We start from the raw sequence: 18,020 nt of genomic DNA, 5'->3' as shown, positions 1-18,020 counted from the left end.
TGCTTTTTTTATGAACCAAGAATATACAAAGCAATCAGCATGGAAGTATATCAAGATGATGTTTTATGAGAATGATGGTCCTTTTGCAACGTACAATTTACAACTCACAACAGTTCAGTAAAAAATATTCCAGTGTAACATAAGAAGAATGAAATTAGGACAAGAAGAATTTCCATCTCTGATGGTGAAGAAAACTACAGATTCCCAAAGCAAGAGAATACTCACCAGGCAGCTGCCAGATTCCCCATCTAAATTTCACTGAATTTGATTTCTTTTTTAGGTTAACTTTCTATGTCTATTTCCCAAATGTTTTAATGAGTCGAGTCATGTACAAAGTCTGTACATTTGACAGATAAAAACTTGGGAGTCTCCAGGTAGATTAAGAAATGTACCCCATGATACAGGGAAAAAGAGAAAATTTCAGTGGGGACTTTTGATGCACAATCTTGCCCTTAGCTCTTCATGTTTAGATTTGAGAAGAAAAATCCTAAAACAGGTTGATCTTTGTATTGGTGATTTATAAAACTTTGGAACCAGTGATAAAGCAAATTTGGACTATAAAGAAACATAACTATTTTTTATAGGGACTGATATATATGAAAGAAAACAAGTTACAGAATAAGTTTGTAATGATTTGAGTAATCCTGAATAAAATGCAAATACTACTGATGAGTAATATTGTAGATTTTCATACTTCTAATCTTGTTTCTAAAGTAATAGCTAACTGTAGCTGTAAACAATAGCAATGGAGCCAAAGGCACATGAAGACATTTTTCATCCAAAGCTATGCGCTTTCTCTCCTTTATACGCATATTCAGTGTTGGAAAATGCATATGCAATTCCACTTATGGCATATATTTCAATATGCTTGTGTTTATATCATAGCATCCATGCACATGTATGCAAAAAGCCCAAATTATGCACGTACCATAAAGAGAGACGCAGTAGAAGCACAAATACTAAGCAGATGACATATGGTTGCCATGGACCACAGAGTAGAAATTCTCTGCCGGTACCATGAGGCAAGCCATTTCAAGAGGAATTTCATATCACAATTGCCATGTATGTATGATTTATTGAAGCTCAAGGTTTAGAGAACACACAGATGCTGTAGGAGAAGTGGTGTCCCCTGGCTATGATATATCAGTCCTTGATCAGTAAAAAAAATCAAGAACAAATTACCTTAAGATGATTCTTGAAAAATGTCTGAGGTTTGCAGAACATGACCTACTCAAACTCTAACTAAGGGATCTGCAACCCATCAACTAGCAAATGGCAATGATTACTATCTCCCACCAGAAGAAACTGAAAATGATTGACGATTGCTGTGATTTAGAAGCTGTATTCAACATGCAGCACTCACGACATCTTTGGGGAGCTGGGAAACTGTGGCTGCTTAGTAGTGACAGTCATTGTTCCCCTTCCCTTCAGTTTAAGAAGTCGTTCCGACTCCTTGTTTCTTTCCAATACAATTATCCTCATAGCACTTACATCAATCTGACTCAGGATGACATCAATGATGCTGCCGACAACTATGAGAAAATCAAAGACATTCCAGGGGTCCCCAAAGTATCCCTAGAAAAGAAAGAAGAATGTAAACTCCAAATAAATAGATTAAGCTGAAAGAATCAGTGTTGAACTTTTTGGCTTATTGCTGAACCTTGTGACCTTATTAAAACAAGTAACAGATATATAGCCCACACAAGTGGTTTTATTAAAACAAAGTAACAGATATATAGCCCACACAAGTGGTCTTTTAGGACCATCCTCACTGAAGATGGCTTGTGTTATTCTAAACCAAGGTCAGGCTGGCTTTCTGATAGAAGTTGTGATGCATTGATTCTCACTCACCTTAGCCTTGAAAGCTATCAGTTTAAGAATCATCTCAATAGTAAAGAGGATGGTGAAGACCACATTGAGGACATCTGAGAGCTGGTTCATAAACTCTGATTGCTTATAATGCTGTAGAGATAGTTGAAAAACAGATTATTAAGAAAACATGGGCTTTTTTTAAAGAATAAAGCTTTTCGTTAAGGACAGAGTCACTTTGCTTGCTTTCTCTTTGTTTTTTGGCTTGCTCTCTCTCTGTCTGAAAATAGTTAGAATGGTACTAGATAATGGATTCTCCTCTTGTCCTCTTAACTTCTCCTTGCCCTATATCTTATTGTCTGCTATTCCTATTGCCAGAATGGCAATGAAAAACTACTGCTCTGGTCACTTTGTAGAAAGCAACAACTAGATGAAGAGTTTGTGTGTGTGTGATAGCCTATACATAATGATGCTTTTGATGGACACGTTTAACAAATGCGAACAGCGAAATTTTGTCCACAGACTTTCTCTTTGGAAAATTAAACCTCACAGACTGCAGGATTAAGAATGAAAAATATGGAAAGTGACCAAGAGGACACTGGGCAAATAACAGTCTTTGATCACATCATCAGTGTCACAGTTTCAGCTGAAGTGCCTTGCAATTAGCAAGGCTCGTGTAAGGGAAAGATGGAAAACACATCACTTTAACTTCAAAGCAGATAAATAAGTTAGGTGCTCTCAGCTGGGATGAGATAAAGGTTGCATCATGTGGACAGGTCTTTAAAGCATGGCTAGCAAGGCATCTTCAAGGTAAAATTAGTGGGCATGTGGATGAATCCTGTGTTTCAGCTTTCCTTCAGCAGGCAGGTTTGTCCCAAAATTTCATAGTTCCCGCTACTGCCACCACCATTCCACAGCTGAAGAGGAGTTCTTTGCATCCATACCTGCATGCCCAAGCAGATGGTGTTCAGTGTGATCAGGAAAAACATGAGGTACTCAAAGTAGGAGGAGGTCACCAAATACCAGATCTGGTATTGGTAAGGGTTCTTGGGAATGTAGCATCGCAGAGGCCGTGCTTTCAGGGCATACTGGACACACTGGCGCTGAAATGAGAAGCAAGGCAAGATGTGAAGAGGCCAAAAAGGAACAGGCTTATTATACTTGCCTCGATTTTCTGAGATCTATCAGCAATGCCAAGTGTTTATTGTGGCTTGTTCTTTTCATAAACACAATGTTTAAACAGATTGCTTTCCAACAAATAGCTGTCAATTTTTTAAAAAATATTTATTTATTTATTTACTTACTTACTTACTTACTTACTTACTTACTTATTTACTTACTTATTTACTTACCAAGTGTACATATGTATTTGTTAAGAGTTGTATCCCACCTTTTACCCAAGAGCATGAGAATCACCCTTTACAGGTAGTCCTTGACTTATGACTGCAATTGAGCCCAAAATGTATGTTGTTAAGTGAGACATTTGTTAAATGAGTTTTGCCCCAATTTATGACCTTTCAGACCTCAGTTGTTAAGTGAATCACTGCAGTTGATAAGTTAGTAACCCGGTTGTTAAGTGAATCTGGCTTTCCCATTGACTTTGCTCATCAAAGAGTCCCAAAAAGTGATCACATGACCCTGGGACACTGCAACTGTCATAAAGATGAGTCAGTTACCAATCATCTGAATTTTGATCATATGATTATGGGGATGCTACAAAGGTTGTAACTGTGAAAAATGATCATAAGTCCCTTTTTTCAGTGCCATTGTAACTTTGAACAGTCATTAAATGAATTGTTGTAAGACGAGGACTACCTGTATTTTATCCCAATATCAAACCTGTGAGGTGAGTTGGACTGAGAGAAAGAATGACTAGCCCAAAGTCACCCAATGAGTTTCCATGGCTGAGGAGGCATCTGAACCTGGATCCCTCTGATCCCAGTCTAGATTCTTGATCACTACATCACAGTGGTGGCCTCTCATATGGAGACCCTCACACTAGCTGCCTTGAGCTTCCAAAACATGGGCAATATGCTCTATGTTTATTCTTCTTTTCTTCTTCTTTTCTGGAAAAATAACATGTGTGGGCATTTCTATAATTTTATGAATTTGGCTTGTATTGGAGTGAATGACTTGGGTATAGTATGCAAATGGACACTAGCTCATTAATGAATGAATGATGCTACCTAGTTTGGTAATGAAACATCCACAAGACAATAACCAAGCTCAGAGAGCACCAAGAACCCCACAGTTCAATCCTGAGCTACAAATACTCTCTTCTATCGAGACTTTAGTTCACTTATAAATGAAATGCCTTTTAAAGGCAATTAATTTAATCAACAAATATCCATTCAATTCATATTAATGTATTTTTCTTCCCCCTACCCCATTGGAGTATGCACATCTCCAAATGTGTCACACGTACGTGGGGGGGGGATTTTTAGGACTCATTTCAGCTAGAGTTAGCATTATAAGGACATTTACAATATAAGGAAACTAAGCAATGCACAGGATTAACATGTATGTGGTATAAGTGCCTTGGTAGTACAGTGGTGTAAGGCACCCTGTTATTAAGCTGGTTATTAAGACCAGTTGCCTGCAATTACTGCAGGTTCGAATCTCGCCAAGGCTCAAGGTTGACTCAGCCTTCCATCCTTTCTAAGGTACGTAAATTGAGGACCCAGTTGTGGGGGCAATAAGCTGACTTTGTATAAATATACAAAAGGATGAAGGCTATTGCTGAGCACATTGTAAGCTGCCCTGAGTCTCCGGAGAAGGGCGGCATATAAATCAAATTAATAAAAAAAATAAAAAAATAAAAAATAAATAAAATAAATAAGCATGTACATTGCCCTCACATGGACAGTTGTTATTTTAAAATTAGGATTGCCTTCTTTTCACATACGTTCAGTAAATTGAATAAATAAATGAATGAGCCATAAACCATGAAAATATCTTATGCAGCACTGTTAGTAGTCCAACAGAAGAAAAAAAGCAAATATTCAGGGCAAGAAGGGGAACTGGCCATACGTTTTAGAGTTTACTTAATCATAACCAAATTATCCTTCCTGCTTGAATAAGAAAAGTTACAGATTGCACAGAGCTGCTGTGCTCAGATCCTTTTATAATTCCCCTATTCACATCAGATACAGCAGAAATTTTCATTGTATAATTTGAAAGTTTGCAATATCCAAAATTTCTGACTGAATGACAATATATAACACTACTATATTCAGAATGCAAACTCCTGCAGCTAATTTTGAACTATGCCCAACTAATACCTTTCTAACTGTTGATGTCACATGACACCACAAGGCAAACATTGCCCCCTAAGTACCTGTAGGTGATGTTACAACACAAATACAAAAGAGGGGACCTTGTGTAGTATTGTCACAATATATGTTCTGCCATTTTAACAATATTGTGATTTCTTGCCTCAGTTTCAGTGTTAGCCTTGCACTTTGGGGATGTTCACACAACTTTAGCCCCTATCTTTGATATGCACCACCCAGAGGTGGGTTTCAGCAAGTTTTGACCAGTTCTGGAGAACCAATAGCGGAAATTTTGAGTAGTTCGGAGAACCGGTAAATACCACCTCTGACTGGCCCCGCCTCCATCTATTCTCTGCCTCCCAGTTGATCGGGAGGAAATGGGGATTTTGCAGTATCCTTCCCCTGGGGTGGGGTGGGAATGGAGATTTTACAGTATCCTTCCCCTGCCACACCCACCAAGCCATGCCCACCAAGCCACACTCACAGTAGTAAAATTTTTGAAACCCACCACTGGCACAACCTAACATCTAGGACTTGTCACATTCTGCCCAAAAGATAAACTTGCCATACCTGGTTTTTGTTCAGCTCACAGTCTTTGTACTCAGTTTCACCCTGCTCCTGAAAAGTTACAATGATGAAACCTACAAAGATGTTCATCATAAAAAAGGCAATGAGAATGAGATAGATTATGAAGAAGATAGCAATGCCCATACGATAATTGTATATAGGGCCCATGTCTTCAGTGTGCGTATCAATTGCTTTATACAATAGTCTGGAAAAGAAAGGACAGAGATTCCAAATTAATTGACATAAATAATTGAGCTTTCAAAAGTTCAATCTTAACAGGTTTCTAAACAATTAATTTAATGGTGAATATACAGTATGTACACCGGTAACACATAATTTTCCAAAATGGTACTGTGAGGAAAATAGTACATTCTGTTCAATGATCAAACCACAATATGATAATCTTTATTCCAATTATCTCATTGGTTATGATAATAACAAATAATATAATTTCTATGCTTAAATACAGTAAATGCCCCGAACAGCAATTTGTGCATACTGCTGATAAGATTGTTAGTGATGTGCCCACAATTTCCTCTTTCTGTGCCATTTTGCTTATACAATAATAGCTAGGACAAAAGGAAACAGTGGCGTTCCATAGGATTCCACTAAATCAATTTTCCAGAGTTGATGGGACTGTATCATGGCACTGGCCACATTGGCTGGGAATTCACGGAGCTGAAGTCTAGGACATTTTGAGGATACCATGATGAAGATGACTAGTCTAAATATTCCTAGCAACACCCCACCCCCCCAATACACACACATATAAACACCCTTTCTCCATAGTGGATTCTGTACTCACTGAGGCCATCCTTCAAAGGTGGATACAGTGAAGAGAGACATCATAGCTGATAAGACATTGTCAAAGTGGAAATCATTGTGCAGCCACCTCCTTTCTTCTTCCACAACCTGTGTTGGATCAGCATCAACGTACAAAATGAAGTGTCCCCTGGGATGAGAATCCATATATTAGCTACAAAGAGCCTAAATCATTGAGTCAGCATATAAAATATAACAGTGATGCCTACTTAGAAATACTATAAGCAATTTTGTTTGAGGGATATATATTTCCAATTTAATAGATATAACATTGCAGCTTTAATTTCAATTCTGTTGAACAAGTTACTTATTTTTGGCCTTCAATATAGTAAGGAATTTTTTTCTTTCAGTCAGTCATTTATGACTAATTGATCCATGGTTCAATTAATATTTTATATTTTCTTAATATCACAATGCAAGAAACAGTATAAAAATGGCTTCTGCCACCTACACGTTAATAAACCTTTCAGAAACAAGTACACTGGACAGTAAAAATTAGTTACTGAACATCCATTACGGAAGATTAAGAAAATATATGTTATTAGTTTAGAGAAAATTCAGATGGTTATTAGCTTACATTGTATTTGTTTAGTTGTATAAGAACAATTCCAAATTATTTTTATTATAATATAACTATTATAATAATAATAATATTTGGGCTTCTCATTAGATGTATTCTAAGAGCTTAAGGCATAGGAGGAATGTTTATCAAATTTTAAAATCCAAATCTCACAGAAAAATGAGATGTGAATCTTTCTAACTTTATCTTGCATTTAAGTGCTTAAATGTTAAACTGCCTTGTGCCTAGAAATGAAAGGGAAGCTATAGGACAGTGATGGCTAACCTTTTTGCCATCGTGTGCCAAAAGCGGGGGGAGTGGGGGGGTCGTGCACACCCATGCCCACACCCATAATTCAATGTGCCCCATCCCCCGCGCTCCCCCACTTTTGGCACGCAATGGCACGGTGGGCTCAGTAGGCCTGTTTATTGCCCTCCCCAGGCTCCAGAGGCTTTCTTGGAGCCTGGGGAGGGCAAAAACAGCCTTCCCCAGCCCTCCAGAGGCCTTCCAGAGGCTGGAAACGGTGGGCCCGGAAGGCCAGAAAATTAGCTGGCCGGCACGTACATGTGCGCTGGAGCTGAGCTAGGGCAATGCTCGTGTGCCCTCAGATATGGCTCCACGTGCCACCTGTGGCACGCGTGCCATAGGTTCGCCATCACGGCTATAGGAGAACAGCAGGCAGAAGTGGTGGCGGGGGACAGAGCTAAATGCATCATTAACTTAGAGTTCTTAAGTTCCCACAAATGGTCCAAATCCAACCCCTTCTGAATTCTGTTGACCCTTATTTGGCACCAGTTTAGTGTTGAACTTTAGTTGGCTAGATACTTGTGTATAGACTTTAATGAATCTTCTGTGCTGCAACTTAATGGCTGGTTCTGATCCTTTGCACCTGACAATCTCCTTGAATCTAACCTTCAGGAAAGAATCGTGCTGTAATGATATGTTTCTGAAGTGAAGAAAAGAATGATATACAACCAAAGGGAGGCGTACCGGCATTCTAATTCGGTCATTTTAGTTGAATCTGTACAGCTGTAGAACTTCCCCTATATTTAAAACAGAAACCAAAATAATTATTAATTGTGTTAGTCTTACATTATAGTGTACATTATAGTGTTTCCCAGATGATACTAGATTTGACTTGTTTTAAAAATGAGCATCTCCTGCTACAAATGATGGATCAAAGATGGGTTTCTGTTCTTGAAGAGGAAATGGAAAGAATTCCTGTTTCCTAAAAGAGTTTACTGCCATGCCAAATAGTAATAGCATTGAAAGAGACTAATATGTTCCCAGTCTTATCTACAACTGGATGGAGGGGGGCTATTTAATGTGCTGATATTATTGTAGTATACCTCTAAGCATTAGCAGGCCAAATATTAGCATGTGGACCGTTACGTGTGCCCCTAGAACAGCCCATATTATACCTTTGCTCCTTGAGCTTCATTGGCTGCCAGTTTGTTTCACATCCAATTCAGGGTGCTGGTTTTAACCTTTAAAGTCTTCATGACACAGGACCAGGTTATCTGAGGGACTACTGCCTCTCCCCAATTTTATCAGTCCAGCCCAGCAGAGAGAGCATACTATGGATACCATCTGCCAGAGACCTACATTTTGTGGGTCCCAGGTAACAGGTTATCTCTGCCATGGTCCCTGCCTTCTAGAACATTCTTCTCCACACCAGTATTAGATCAGCTCCATGTTTTGATGTTCCAGAAGTCCCTCAAGGCCTATTTTTGCCATTAGTCTGGGAGTCCCAGCAAGCAGAGACCTGTTTAGATAGCTCCAGTATTGAGATTGGATGTATTCATTCTTTCTCTTCTTGGGATCTGTATATATTTTTAATTAATTTTTAATGTTGATTTTTATGTTTAGACGCCCATTTTTTAAAATGTATTTTTATTTATTATTGAACACTGCCCAGAATCCGTTTTTGTGAGTTGGGTGGCTATATAAATTTGATTAATAAACATCAGCTGCTCTTTCATGTCTTCAGCTGCATAGTCTTGTCTAGTTATGTAAGCTTCAGATCAAAGTTATCCCTTGTATTCTGTTCCTAGCTCAGTATGGCTGGGAAAGTTGTAATCCCAGTATTTCTGGAAGGCATCACACTGAGACAAGTGGAATAAACTCAGAAAAATAGGATTATTGAGTCAGCAGCCTGAATCAGTGATGTCCAAGAAACTTAAAAAAACCAACCCCACCCCACCCCACCCACCCACCCCGCTGCCAAAAAAAAAAAAAACCCAGCTACCCAGTTATTGCCAACAGGTTTGCAATACATGCCTATGGAACACGACAAAATGAGAATTAATTCTTAGAAATGCTTTCACCTTGAAGAGCTGCACTGCAATGCAAGCAAACATGAACTGTAGCAAGAAGGTGACAAGAACAATGTTGCCGATGGTCTTAATAGCCACAAAAACACACTGGACCACATGCTAGAGAGGAAAAAAAAAAAGGAGGGGTGAGAGAGAGAAAGAGAGAGAGAGATTGTTTTGTTTATCTGTTCGATCATCTAATGTCACAGCAGACATTAAGAGATTTATAAATTTGATATTCACAGTTCCAGATATCTGGAGTTTGTTAGTTTAGGTAAAGTATATTAGTTTAGGTAAAGTTCTACATTAAGCATTCTAATAGCTTATAAATGGCATTCAAGACTTAGAAATATGGACATATAACACTTTCTCCTTGTTTATGTCGCAGTGATGCTTACCTTCAGTCCCTTTGCTCTGTTAATAGCTCTCAATGGTCTCAGTACTCTGAGCACCCTCAAGATTTTCACCACTGAGATGGTACTGGACCTGTTGCAGGAAATGGGAAAGATTCTTTACTATGCTTTTGCAACCTTTGTGGTTACATTCATAGTCCTGCTGTCAAAGATATTGTGTGCCTAGGAAGATATGACCTTGACGTTATTTTTAGGAAAGGCTTGGGGCACTCCCAGAATAGGAAGGGAGGTCAGAGAATTCTATGTGGCTGCCTAATTCCCAGCATGTCTTGTGAAAACTCGTCAGAAAAGAGCTCCATGAAAGACATGCTTCAGACCAGGCATAGCTATACATCCGTAACATTTCCCCCCAGCCCACCTCAAAACTCAGCTCTGCTTTCAGGAACTAGATAACAGCGAAAGCCTTCAGGGATTGATGTGGCAAATAATAAGTAGCTTTATTGTAGAAAAGAAAGAAGTACATGCGCAAGAACTACCTACTTTAGAACATAGAAATAAATTTCCATATAGAAGGATCCAATCCGGGTCGGTCACCCAGTGATCGACCCAGATTGGATCCTGGATCATTATCCTGGGACCAGTATATTTGTCTTCATTCGTCTCATGTGGAAGTTGGAGACCAAGTTGTTCTTAAGCCTCTTTCTCCCACACTTTTGCATCAACTTCTGGCCATTCATTTCTCAGCCTTGAGATTGGAGTGCACCTGTTCTATGTTTACACAACAGAACTGCTGGTCTGAGCAAGACTGGTTCCTGCCTTGCCAATTTTATACCTAATTTCAGATGAAAGCAGAATAGCTATCAGCTTTAAGTAGCAAAACAGGGACAACATAGGAACTGTAGCCTGTAACATTCAAATGCCATCTCAGCCTAGATTACTGAGGAACAGAAGAATTGTTCAAACTGTAATATGTTATCTATCCACCAGCTACTGCAATCAATCACTGTAACTAAAAGAAACCTTTGAAGGAAATTTGTGTAAATAAGCAGGGGGGAAAAAAGACAAAAAATACATCTGTTAAGTTTTCAAAGTCTTTGCATAACCAGCAGTCAATTGGATTAAACTGTCAGTGCTAAATATACCTCTAGTTTTCATTTTGATTTCTTTTTTTCTGACTGAAAGAAAGGATAAAAATAGCTTTTTTACTGTCAATATTTTGACCGACATTGGCTGTGAATAGCAATAGCAATAGCACTTAGACTTATATACCACTTCATAGTGCTTTACAGCCCTTGCTAAGTGGTTTACAGAGTCAGCATATTACCCCCAACAATCTGGGTCCTTAATATTGCTATTACAGAACGTCAATCTTCCAAATCATGAAGATCTCAGTTAATGAATTGTGGTTAACATGTTTGTATAAAATAATAAATACATTTTGCATTTTCAGAAATCTATTTTAATATTCCTACATTTTATATTCAAAGTAGTCCTTACAGCAGTAAGTAGCTTGGTGCCCTTCAGGTGTGCTCAACTAAATCTCTCACAATTTCTTACCATTTGCCATGCTATCTACTAGTGGTAAAAGTTGCTCCAAAATATTGGGAAGATACCTTCTTGTCAAACCCTCCGGTAACCAAACAAATGTACTTTACAAATATTCATATAACCAATCCCATGCTACTCTCCTGAGTTATTGGATTACTATAAATCGTGCATGGTCTACAAGAAATCTCAGAGTAACCTATTGGAAGCCTTGCCTGTCTATGATCCACTTACTCAAGTTTCATGGAGATGAGTGAGACAACAACTACAAGCAAGTCTAGCATGTTGAAAGAATTACGACAGAAGGATCCTTTGTGAAGAAATGCACCATAAGTAGTCATCTGTAGGAAACAAGAAGATTCAATTAGCTTTGATAAATCTAGCATTGTGTTTCTTTTTTCTATCTGAAATTAAGATGACCTTTTGAAAGACTATCTACTGTTACACAAAATGAAGCAGAAATCAGAGGATGAAATAAACTCAAGAGAGTAACTAAGACTAGAAGGTAACTGTATTTGTAATTAATAACAAACAAAGTGTTGATAGCAATGAAAAGTCCAGCCTTCCATTTGTGGGGTGCCACAGTGCTTGGTCTTCTCTTCCATTTAATATCTACATGAGGCCACTGAGCAAGGGGTTCCAATGGTTTGAAGTGAGGCAGCATCAATATGCTGATGATACCCAGCTTTATGTCATCACCCCATGCCACCTCAGTGATTCTGTTGATGTCCTGTCCCAGTGCCTGAAGGCTCTGGGGCACAATGGGTGTCCCAATGCTCAACCCAAGCAAGGCTTTGGATACTTGGGCCTTCTGGTGCAAGGGTTTTCCACCTTTGGTCCTAGATGGATGGTATTTCCTCAGATGGACCCACTGCACAATTGGGTCCTTTTGGACTGACAGCTCCTACTAGAAAAGCAGGTGGCAGCCATGGCTAGGAGGGTCTTTGCACACCTTTAGATTGTGTGACAGTTATGCACATTCCTAGACCAAGAGACTCTGCTCACATTCATTCATGTTCACATGACCTCCCATCTGAATTATTGCAATGTGCTCTACATGGAAGAGCATTCAGAAGCTTCCATTCATGGAGAATGCAGTTGCATAGGTAAACAAATCAGGTATTCAACCAGGGCCGGATTTAGATGAAAAGAGGCCCTAGGCTATTCCACTTATGAGGCCCTTTCACCTATAGTGAAAGTGTAATTTTAATTTTGCTAACAATTTGAATGTAGGCCCCTCTTGATCTTGCGGCCCCCTCTTGATCTTGAGGCCCTAGGCTGAAGCCTAGTTAGCCTATAGGAAAATCCGGCCCTGTATTCAACACATGTAACATGTTACATTGTGAGCTTCATTGATTTCCAATGTGTTTTTGGGTGCTATTCAGGGTGCTGGTTGTCATCTTAAACTCCTTCATGGCTTGGGACCAGGTTACCTAAGGTACTATCTTCTCCCAGTTGTTTCTATCCATCCAATTCAGTCCAGCAGGATGTCATACTCTGGGTTCTTTCAGCCAAGGAATGTCAGCTGACAGTGACTAGGAGGTATGCCTTCTCTGCCCCTTAACCCTAACTCATCTTTGAAACATTCTCAACCCTATTGGTCTTTTGTAAGGCCTTGTAGACCTGGTTATCGGCCCAGAATGTTAAGGACTCTGTTTCAGGTTTATATTAATAAGTTATTATTTTTCTTGGCTGCTACACATATTTATTTTTTGGTATTGTGTTTGTATTGTGCTTCATTGTTCACTGCCCAGAGGGACTTATTTGAGATGGGCAGCCATAGAAACTGAATAAGAAATATCCAATCCTTCCAATATTATTTTGAAAGAGAACAAGTCAACTCACCTTTAGAATAATTTCCACTGTAAATACAGAGGTGAAGCCAATGTCAAAATATGATAGAATCTGGAAAGGACCCCCCACAAAGAAACAAAAAGTTATTTTTGTCAATAAATGCAGTTGCAATTCTGCCAACACTCACACTAAACTCTAGTAAAAATATGTGAAATGAATTGGCAACAGATAAAAATATCAACGTTTCTACTTACTTACGGTAAACCAAATTTGTTAGATCTTGAATGAGGTATAAAACAAAGCTTAATTATGATGCAGTTTCTATAAAGCCTGCAATGCAGCAACAAGGACCAGAGAGGGCTGTCACATTAATTATATGACTATTACCGGACACTTTTCCATCAGTAATGTCAAACTTTACTGCCTAAATATTTTTTTAAAATGTTCAGACATTTTAAACTAAAGTTTATTTATGAAGGTGAATATTTTTAGTTTACATGTATTATTTTCTCTCTCTCTCTCTTTTGCAATGATAGGTGCTTATCGGTATGTTGAGTACCTCTCTATTTTTTTTCTTTTTAAGCAATTAGATAATTAATATATTTTATAACTCAGTTTATCTTGGAAACAAAATGATTTTAAACATGCTTTACGTTAATGAGAATATGTTTCTAGTAGATACACAGAATTTAAAATGTCTATGTTTGATAGCAGAAATTGCTATCACTACCTATATATCTAATGGCAGTTCATACATGCAAACTTGTCTCTTATTTTGATCTATTTTGCCTACTTATTCTCTTTGACATATGGCTTTTGTTGCTACCAATCTACATAGTGCCATTCACTGCTTGCACGTAATCACAGCATAAATGTACAACTTTTTAGTGCTATGTTCCCATATTCTTGTCTTTGTCTCATCCATAGGCCATACATATTTTTAGCTGTACAATTGTTAAAGTAGTGTTTTCTCCCTTATTCCAATATTATCCAATGGTGCCTTAAGGTATATACAATTTGCTCTGCTTTGTTACCCAGTAACTTGGAGGGAAGTCAAGCAATGCAGTGACCTGAAGCAGTGGCAGGATAGCTGTTGGCAATGGGGTCAACACATTTCACAACAGCATTCTTCTTCAACTGAAGGATGGTAGAATACCAGTTCAATTCAGCATCATGGAGGGGACTCAGGCGAAGCTACAATGCATGCACGTATTTCATGGCTCTGTCTGGATCAATCTTGCCCAACTTGATGTTCTCCAAGTTGTTATGTGATGAGATTACAACTTCTCTGATTCCAAGACAGCATTCTTGGGATTGCTATCACAAACCATTGGAGAGTACCAGGCTGGGGAAAGATGGTCTGTAATCAGCCACATTTACCATGCTACCGGTAGTAGTAAAAAAAATGTTACATCTTTTTACCTGATTCCTGAATGAGTCTGCTCGAATTGGGTCTTCTGCTGCCAATGAGATGCTGCTGAGCAGAATGAAGAGGAGGATAAAGTTGGTGAACCAGGTGGCATTGACACATCTATGGCACAGCACCCGGATCCTGGAAAAAGTAAGACATGGGGAGAAAGAGAATTAAGTATATATTGCTTACGCTGGTATTCTGATCAGAAGACCCCTGAATGAAAGTTCATATATGAACAGAGGAAGAGGAACATGCTAAGAACAGACCATTTACTTAATAGGAAATGGTGGGCTCCGTGTCACTAATGGGTAGGGCCACATCCATGCATATGGGTAGGTCTTGGATTTTATGCTTCTTTCTGGCTTACTGTTCTTTAAATTCCCTTAAAGTTTGCATTATAATTTTGCTGTTTCCTGGGAGTTCAGTCAAACGCAGCTCTGGAGCCTTCAAAAGAGGATCTGAGAGGCTGGAAGTTGCCTCCCTGCCTCCCTTATATTACTAGATAAGATTTAATTTCTGAGTATTAAGCAGCGAGGAATGTTTACCAGATTGCAATTTATTTCATTTGTATTTGTTATTTGGCCAAAAATTAAATGATGGTCTTGGGGCAGCCACCTTACATTTTACTTGTATTTTAATCCAGTTCAGAAATGGAATTACAAAGGGAGCTGTTCTGACTTACAATTTTCTTAAACAGGAACCAGAGTTGTACAGCATTACAATTTTGTGTCTGATAACTACACCATCAATAGGTGGCTGCTCCTTTTCTTATGATCACCGTAAGATTTTGACCCTTGCAGGAGTGACTAAAGTTCTCCCTGAAATCCAGTTGTCCTCCACCCTGCTGGTATTTCGGAGAGCCCTGAAGACCAGGCTCTTCACCCAGGCCTTTGGGGTGACTGAAGTTTCCTTCTTCAGGTAATATGGATTTGTTTGTTTGTTGCCTGATTTGTGCCACCTTTTATTGTTTTTTATTATTGTATTGTTTTATTATTCTGTATCTGTGGGGGTTTTTTTTTCCTGTGAAGTGCTCAGAATTTTTAGGAGTGTAAAAATTTAATTAATTCAATAAATAAAATGATAAATATAAAGCAGAATCCATGCTTTGATTGTGCATTAAAAATCATAACACTCTTCAATCCATTTTACATTGTTGTGCCTGAGAATTTATTATCCTGATTCACTAAAAGTTCAGGGTTCATTGTTACATATGTTAAATTGTAATCTTCTGCTCTGAGCCAATGGTATGATGGATATTAGACAGGAATTCACTCAGAGGCCAACTTTTGATGCTAGAAATTGGGAAGGCTGAAAGGAGATTGGTCATACCAGCAAAGAAGCACTTTCACACAAATAGGCCCAAATTAATCAGGTGATCATCCATAAACTCCTGAGCTGTTTCAGATGTTAGATCTGACTGGCTAAGTTGCCATGTTGTATAAGAGGCAGAGAAACTGTCATGCTAAGAGCTCCAAGCTGTTCAGTAATATATAGCATATTTTTAACATAATTCTTCCCATCTGTGTAATACTGAGATGAGAGATATTGCACCATTGTTATTTCTGTCTCCAAAACTTACACTCTATCCATTTTTGACAGAAAAACATCAAAAATGTGAAAATCAAAATATCATTTGAGAAGTAAACATCTTATAGGACATTCAGTTTTCTCCCACTTCAGTACTTTTAATGGTTGTGGTAATAGCTTTAATTATTATTCACAGAGAGTTGGAAGACCAATATGCTTGTTGAGAGGGAGGGAGGGAGGGAGGGAGGGAGGGAGGAAGGAAAGGAAGGAAGGAAGGAAGGAAGGAAGGAAGGAAGGAAGGAAGGAAGGAAGGAAGGAAGATAGAAGATAGGAAGGAAGGAGGCATACTTGTTGGTTGGGCTAAAGATGAAAAATGAACTTGCGTCAGGCATGGGCACTGCTTTTTCTTTTAACTGCAGCTCAGCTAGGGGACGTGGCCTAGGGCTCAGGGGGATTTCAGGTTCATCTTCCTCATCATCACCTGTAGAAAAATAGTCACAGAAAAACTTAATGTTCACCTTTTTTCTGCTAGTAATTAATTGTAGATTTCCAGCAAGCAGGGCTGGCATGAACCCCGCCCCCCTTTTTTAGTTTTTAATGGTTATTAATTGTTTAGTTTTAATTTGTTAATGGGTTTTAATTCGTACTGTTTTAATTCGGGCCAAAGTATATAATTCTTTTAATTAATTTTAAATTTTGTATTGTTATGTATTTTAGTTTTGGCTGTGCACCGCCCTGAGTCCACTAGGAGAAGGGTGGTATATAAATTGAATAAATAAATAAATAAATAAATAAATAAATAAATAAATAAATAAATAAATAAATAAATAAAGCTCCTGAAAGTTTTCAACATTATTTTTGTACTACTCCAACAACCATGTACTTTCCAGTCTTAGGTCCTACTAAGACTCAAGAACACTAATTGCCATGTTAGGTAATATACTTATTACAAATTCTTTCCTTCTCTTTTATTCAACCTGTGACGGAATTGGCAAGAATAAATGGCACTGAAATCTTCTTACCTGGGAAGTCTGCAGAAGGATATGGGTCCTTGATTTCATTGACATTTGATTCAAACTCATCCACTTTTAACTAAGCAGGGGAAAAGTTAAAAAGAAAATTAAGGGCTGCAACTCTATTACAATATTGCTGAACAGTGCTACTTGGCTGAGACTCTAAGAGCAGAGCAAAAAAAGAGGATTGATTGACAAGCAACCATATATCTAAATGGATGCAATTGAAATGGCATCCAGGACTACTTTATATACATATGGACTTATTTGTGAAATCACTATATGGCTTGGTTTATATATGTCTTTGTTGTATAATATTGGATGGTTGTTTTATTGAATAACATTCTATTACATAAAGCAGGGGTTCCTAATTTTTTTTTGCAGTCGCATGCCTCTTTATTGAAATCTTAATGATACACCTCTCTTAAAAATCCAAACACTAAAATAAACACAAGTGAACAATGAAAACAATACAAGGAAAGGTTGGGAAAGGTGGGTTTATGGTAACAATGGGAGGGAGGTGCACCTCAAATTTTGGGAAATCCTGCAATAAAATCTGCATGCTTTTTAATAAAAAGTAAAGGGTCTGCTGGATATGAATGTGCCCTCCAGAATATTGTCACTGGAATGAAATAGCAAATGCATATCACACCTATATATTTTTTATTAATGATATTTTGTCACCCTTTACATAAAATAATCACTTTCTTTGAGGAAAATGTGAATGAGGACTTCAGGCACCAAATAAATACCACACACAGAACAGGCCAAAGCCCACACTCTGCTAGAGAGAAGTTCCCTGAAGATGTGTTCCAGTACGAGTCCGAAAGCTCAGAAGACAAAACTGCTGGTCCTGGTTACCTGGTGACCAGATAAGATCCTTTTGTCCTTAAGACCAGCATACTCTCATTTACTGTTCTCAGTCACAGCATGATTCAAATGATTAGTATCAAAAACAAGAGGGTAATTCAATCCCCAGGGAATTCATTTCCCAGGAAAATTCATCTGATGGGAGTGGTAACTTGTAAAT

General features: G+C 38.3%; 1 protein-coding gene across 2 annotated transcripts in view; it reads right to left on the bottom strand.

Annotated features, from left to right (window-relative positions):
* The window catches only part of CACNA1S (calcium voltage-gated channel subunit alpha1 S), a 75,973-nt gene that overhangs the window by 28,748 nt on the left and 29,205 nt on the right, over positions 1-18,020 (bottom strand). For both annotated transcript variants that reach the window (XM_034414734.3, XM_034414735.3), the window contains exons 16-28: positions 17,000-17,069; positions 16,326-16,458; positions 14,459-14,588; positions 13,088-13,147; positions 11,477-11,583; positions 9,743-9,830; positions 9,357-9,464; positions 8,020-8,072; positions 6,454-6,600; positions 5,652-5,853; positions 2,754-2,912; positions 1,852-1,962; positions 1,492-1,575 (exon numbers count right to left, since the gene is read on the bottom strand). In XM_034414734.3, coding sequence (XP_034270625.2) covers positions 1,492-1,575; positions 1,852-1,962; positions 2,754-2,912; positions 5,652-5,853; positions 6,454-6,600; positions 8,020-8,072; positions 9,357-9,464; positions 9,743-9,830; positions 11,477-11,583; positions 13,088-13,147; positions 14,459-14,588; positions 16,326-16,458; positions 17,000-17,069 — 1,452 coding nt within the window. The remainder of the gene's footprint in view (positions 1-1,491; positions 1,576-1,851; positions 1,963-2,753; positions 2,913-5,651; positions 5,854-6,453; positions 6,601-8,019; positions 8,073-9,356; positions 9,465-9,742; positions 9,831-11,476; positions 11,584-13,087; positions 13,148-14,458; positions 14,589-16,325; positions 16,459-16,999; positions 17,070-18,020) is intronic.

Source organism: Pantherophis guttatus, chromosome 3, assembly GCF_059756535.1.
Source record: "Pantherophis guttatus breed Tessera chromosome 3, ASM5975653v1, whole genome shotgun sequence".
NCBI lineage: Eukaryota > Metazoa > Chordata > Lepidosauria > Squamata > Colubridae > Pantherophis > Pantherophis guttatus.
Note: the sequence above shows the minus strand (reverse complement) of the source record. Positions and strands in the feature narration are given on the sequence as shown.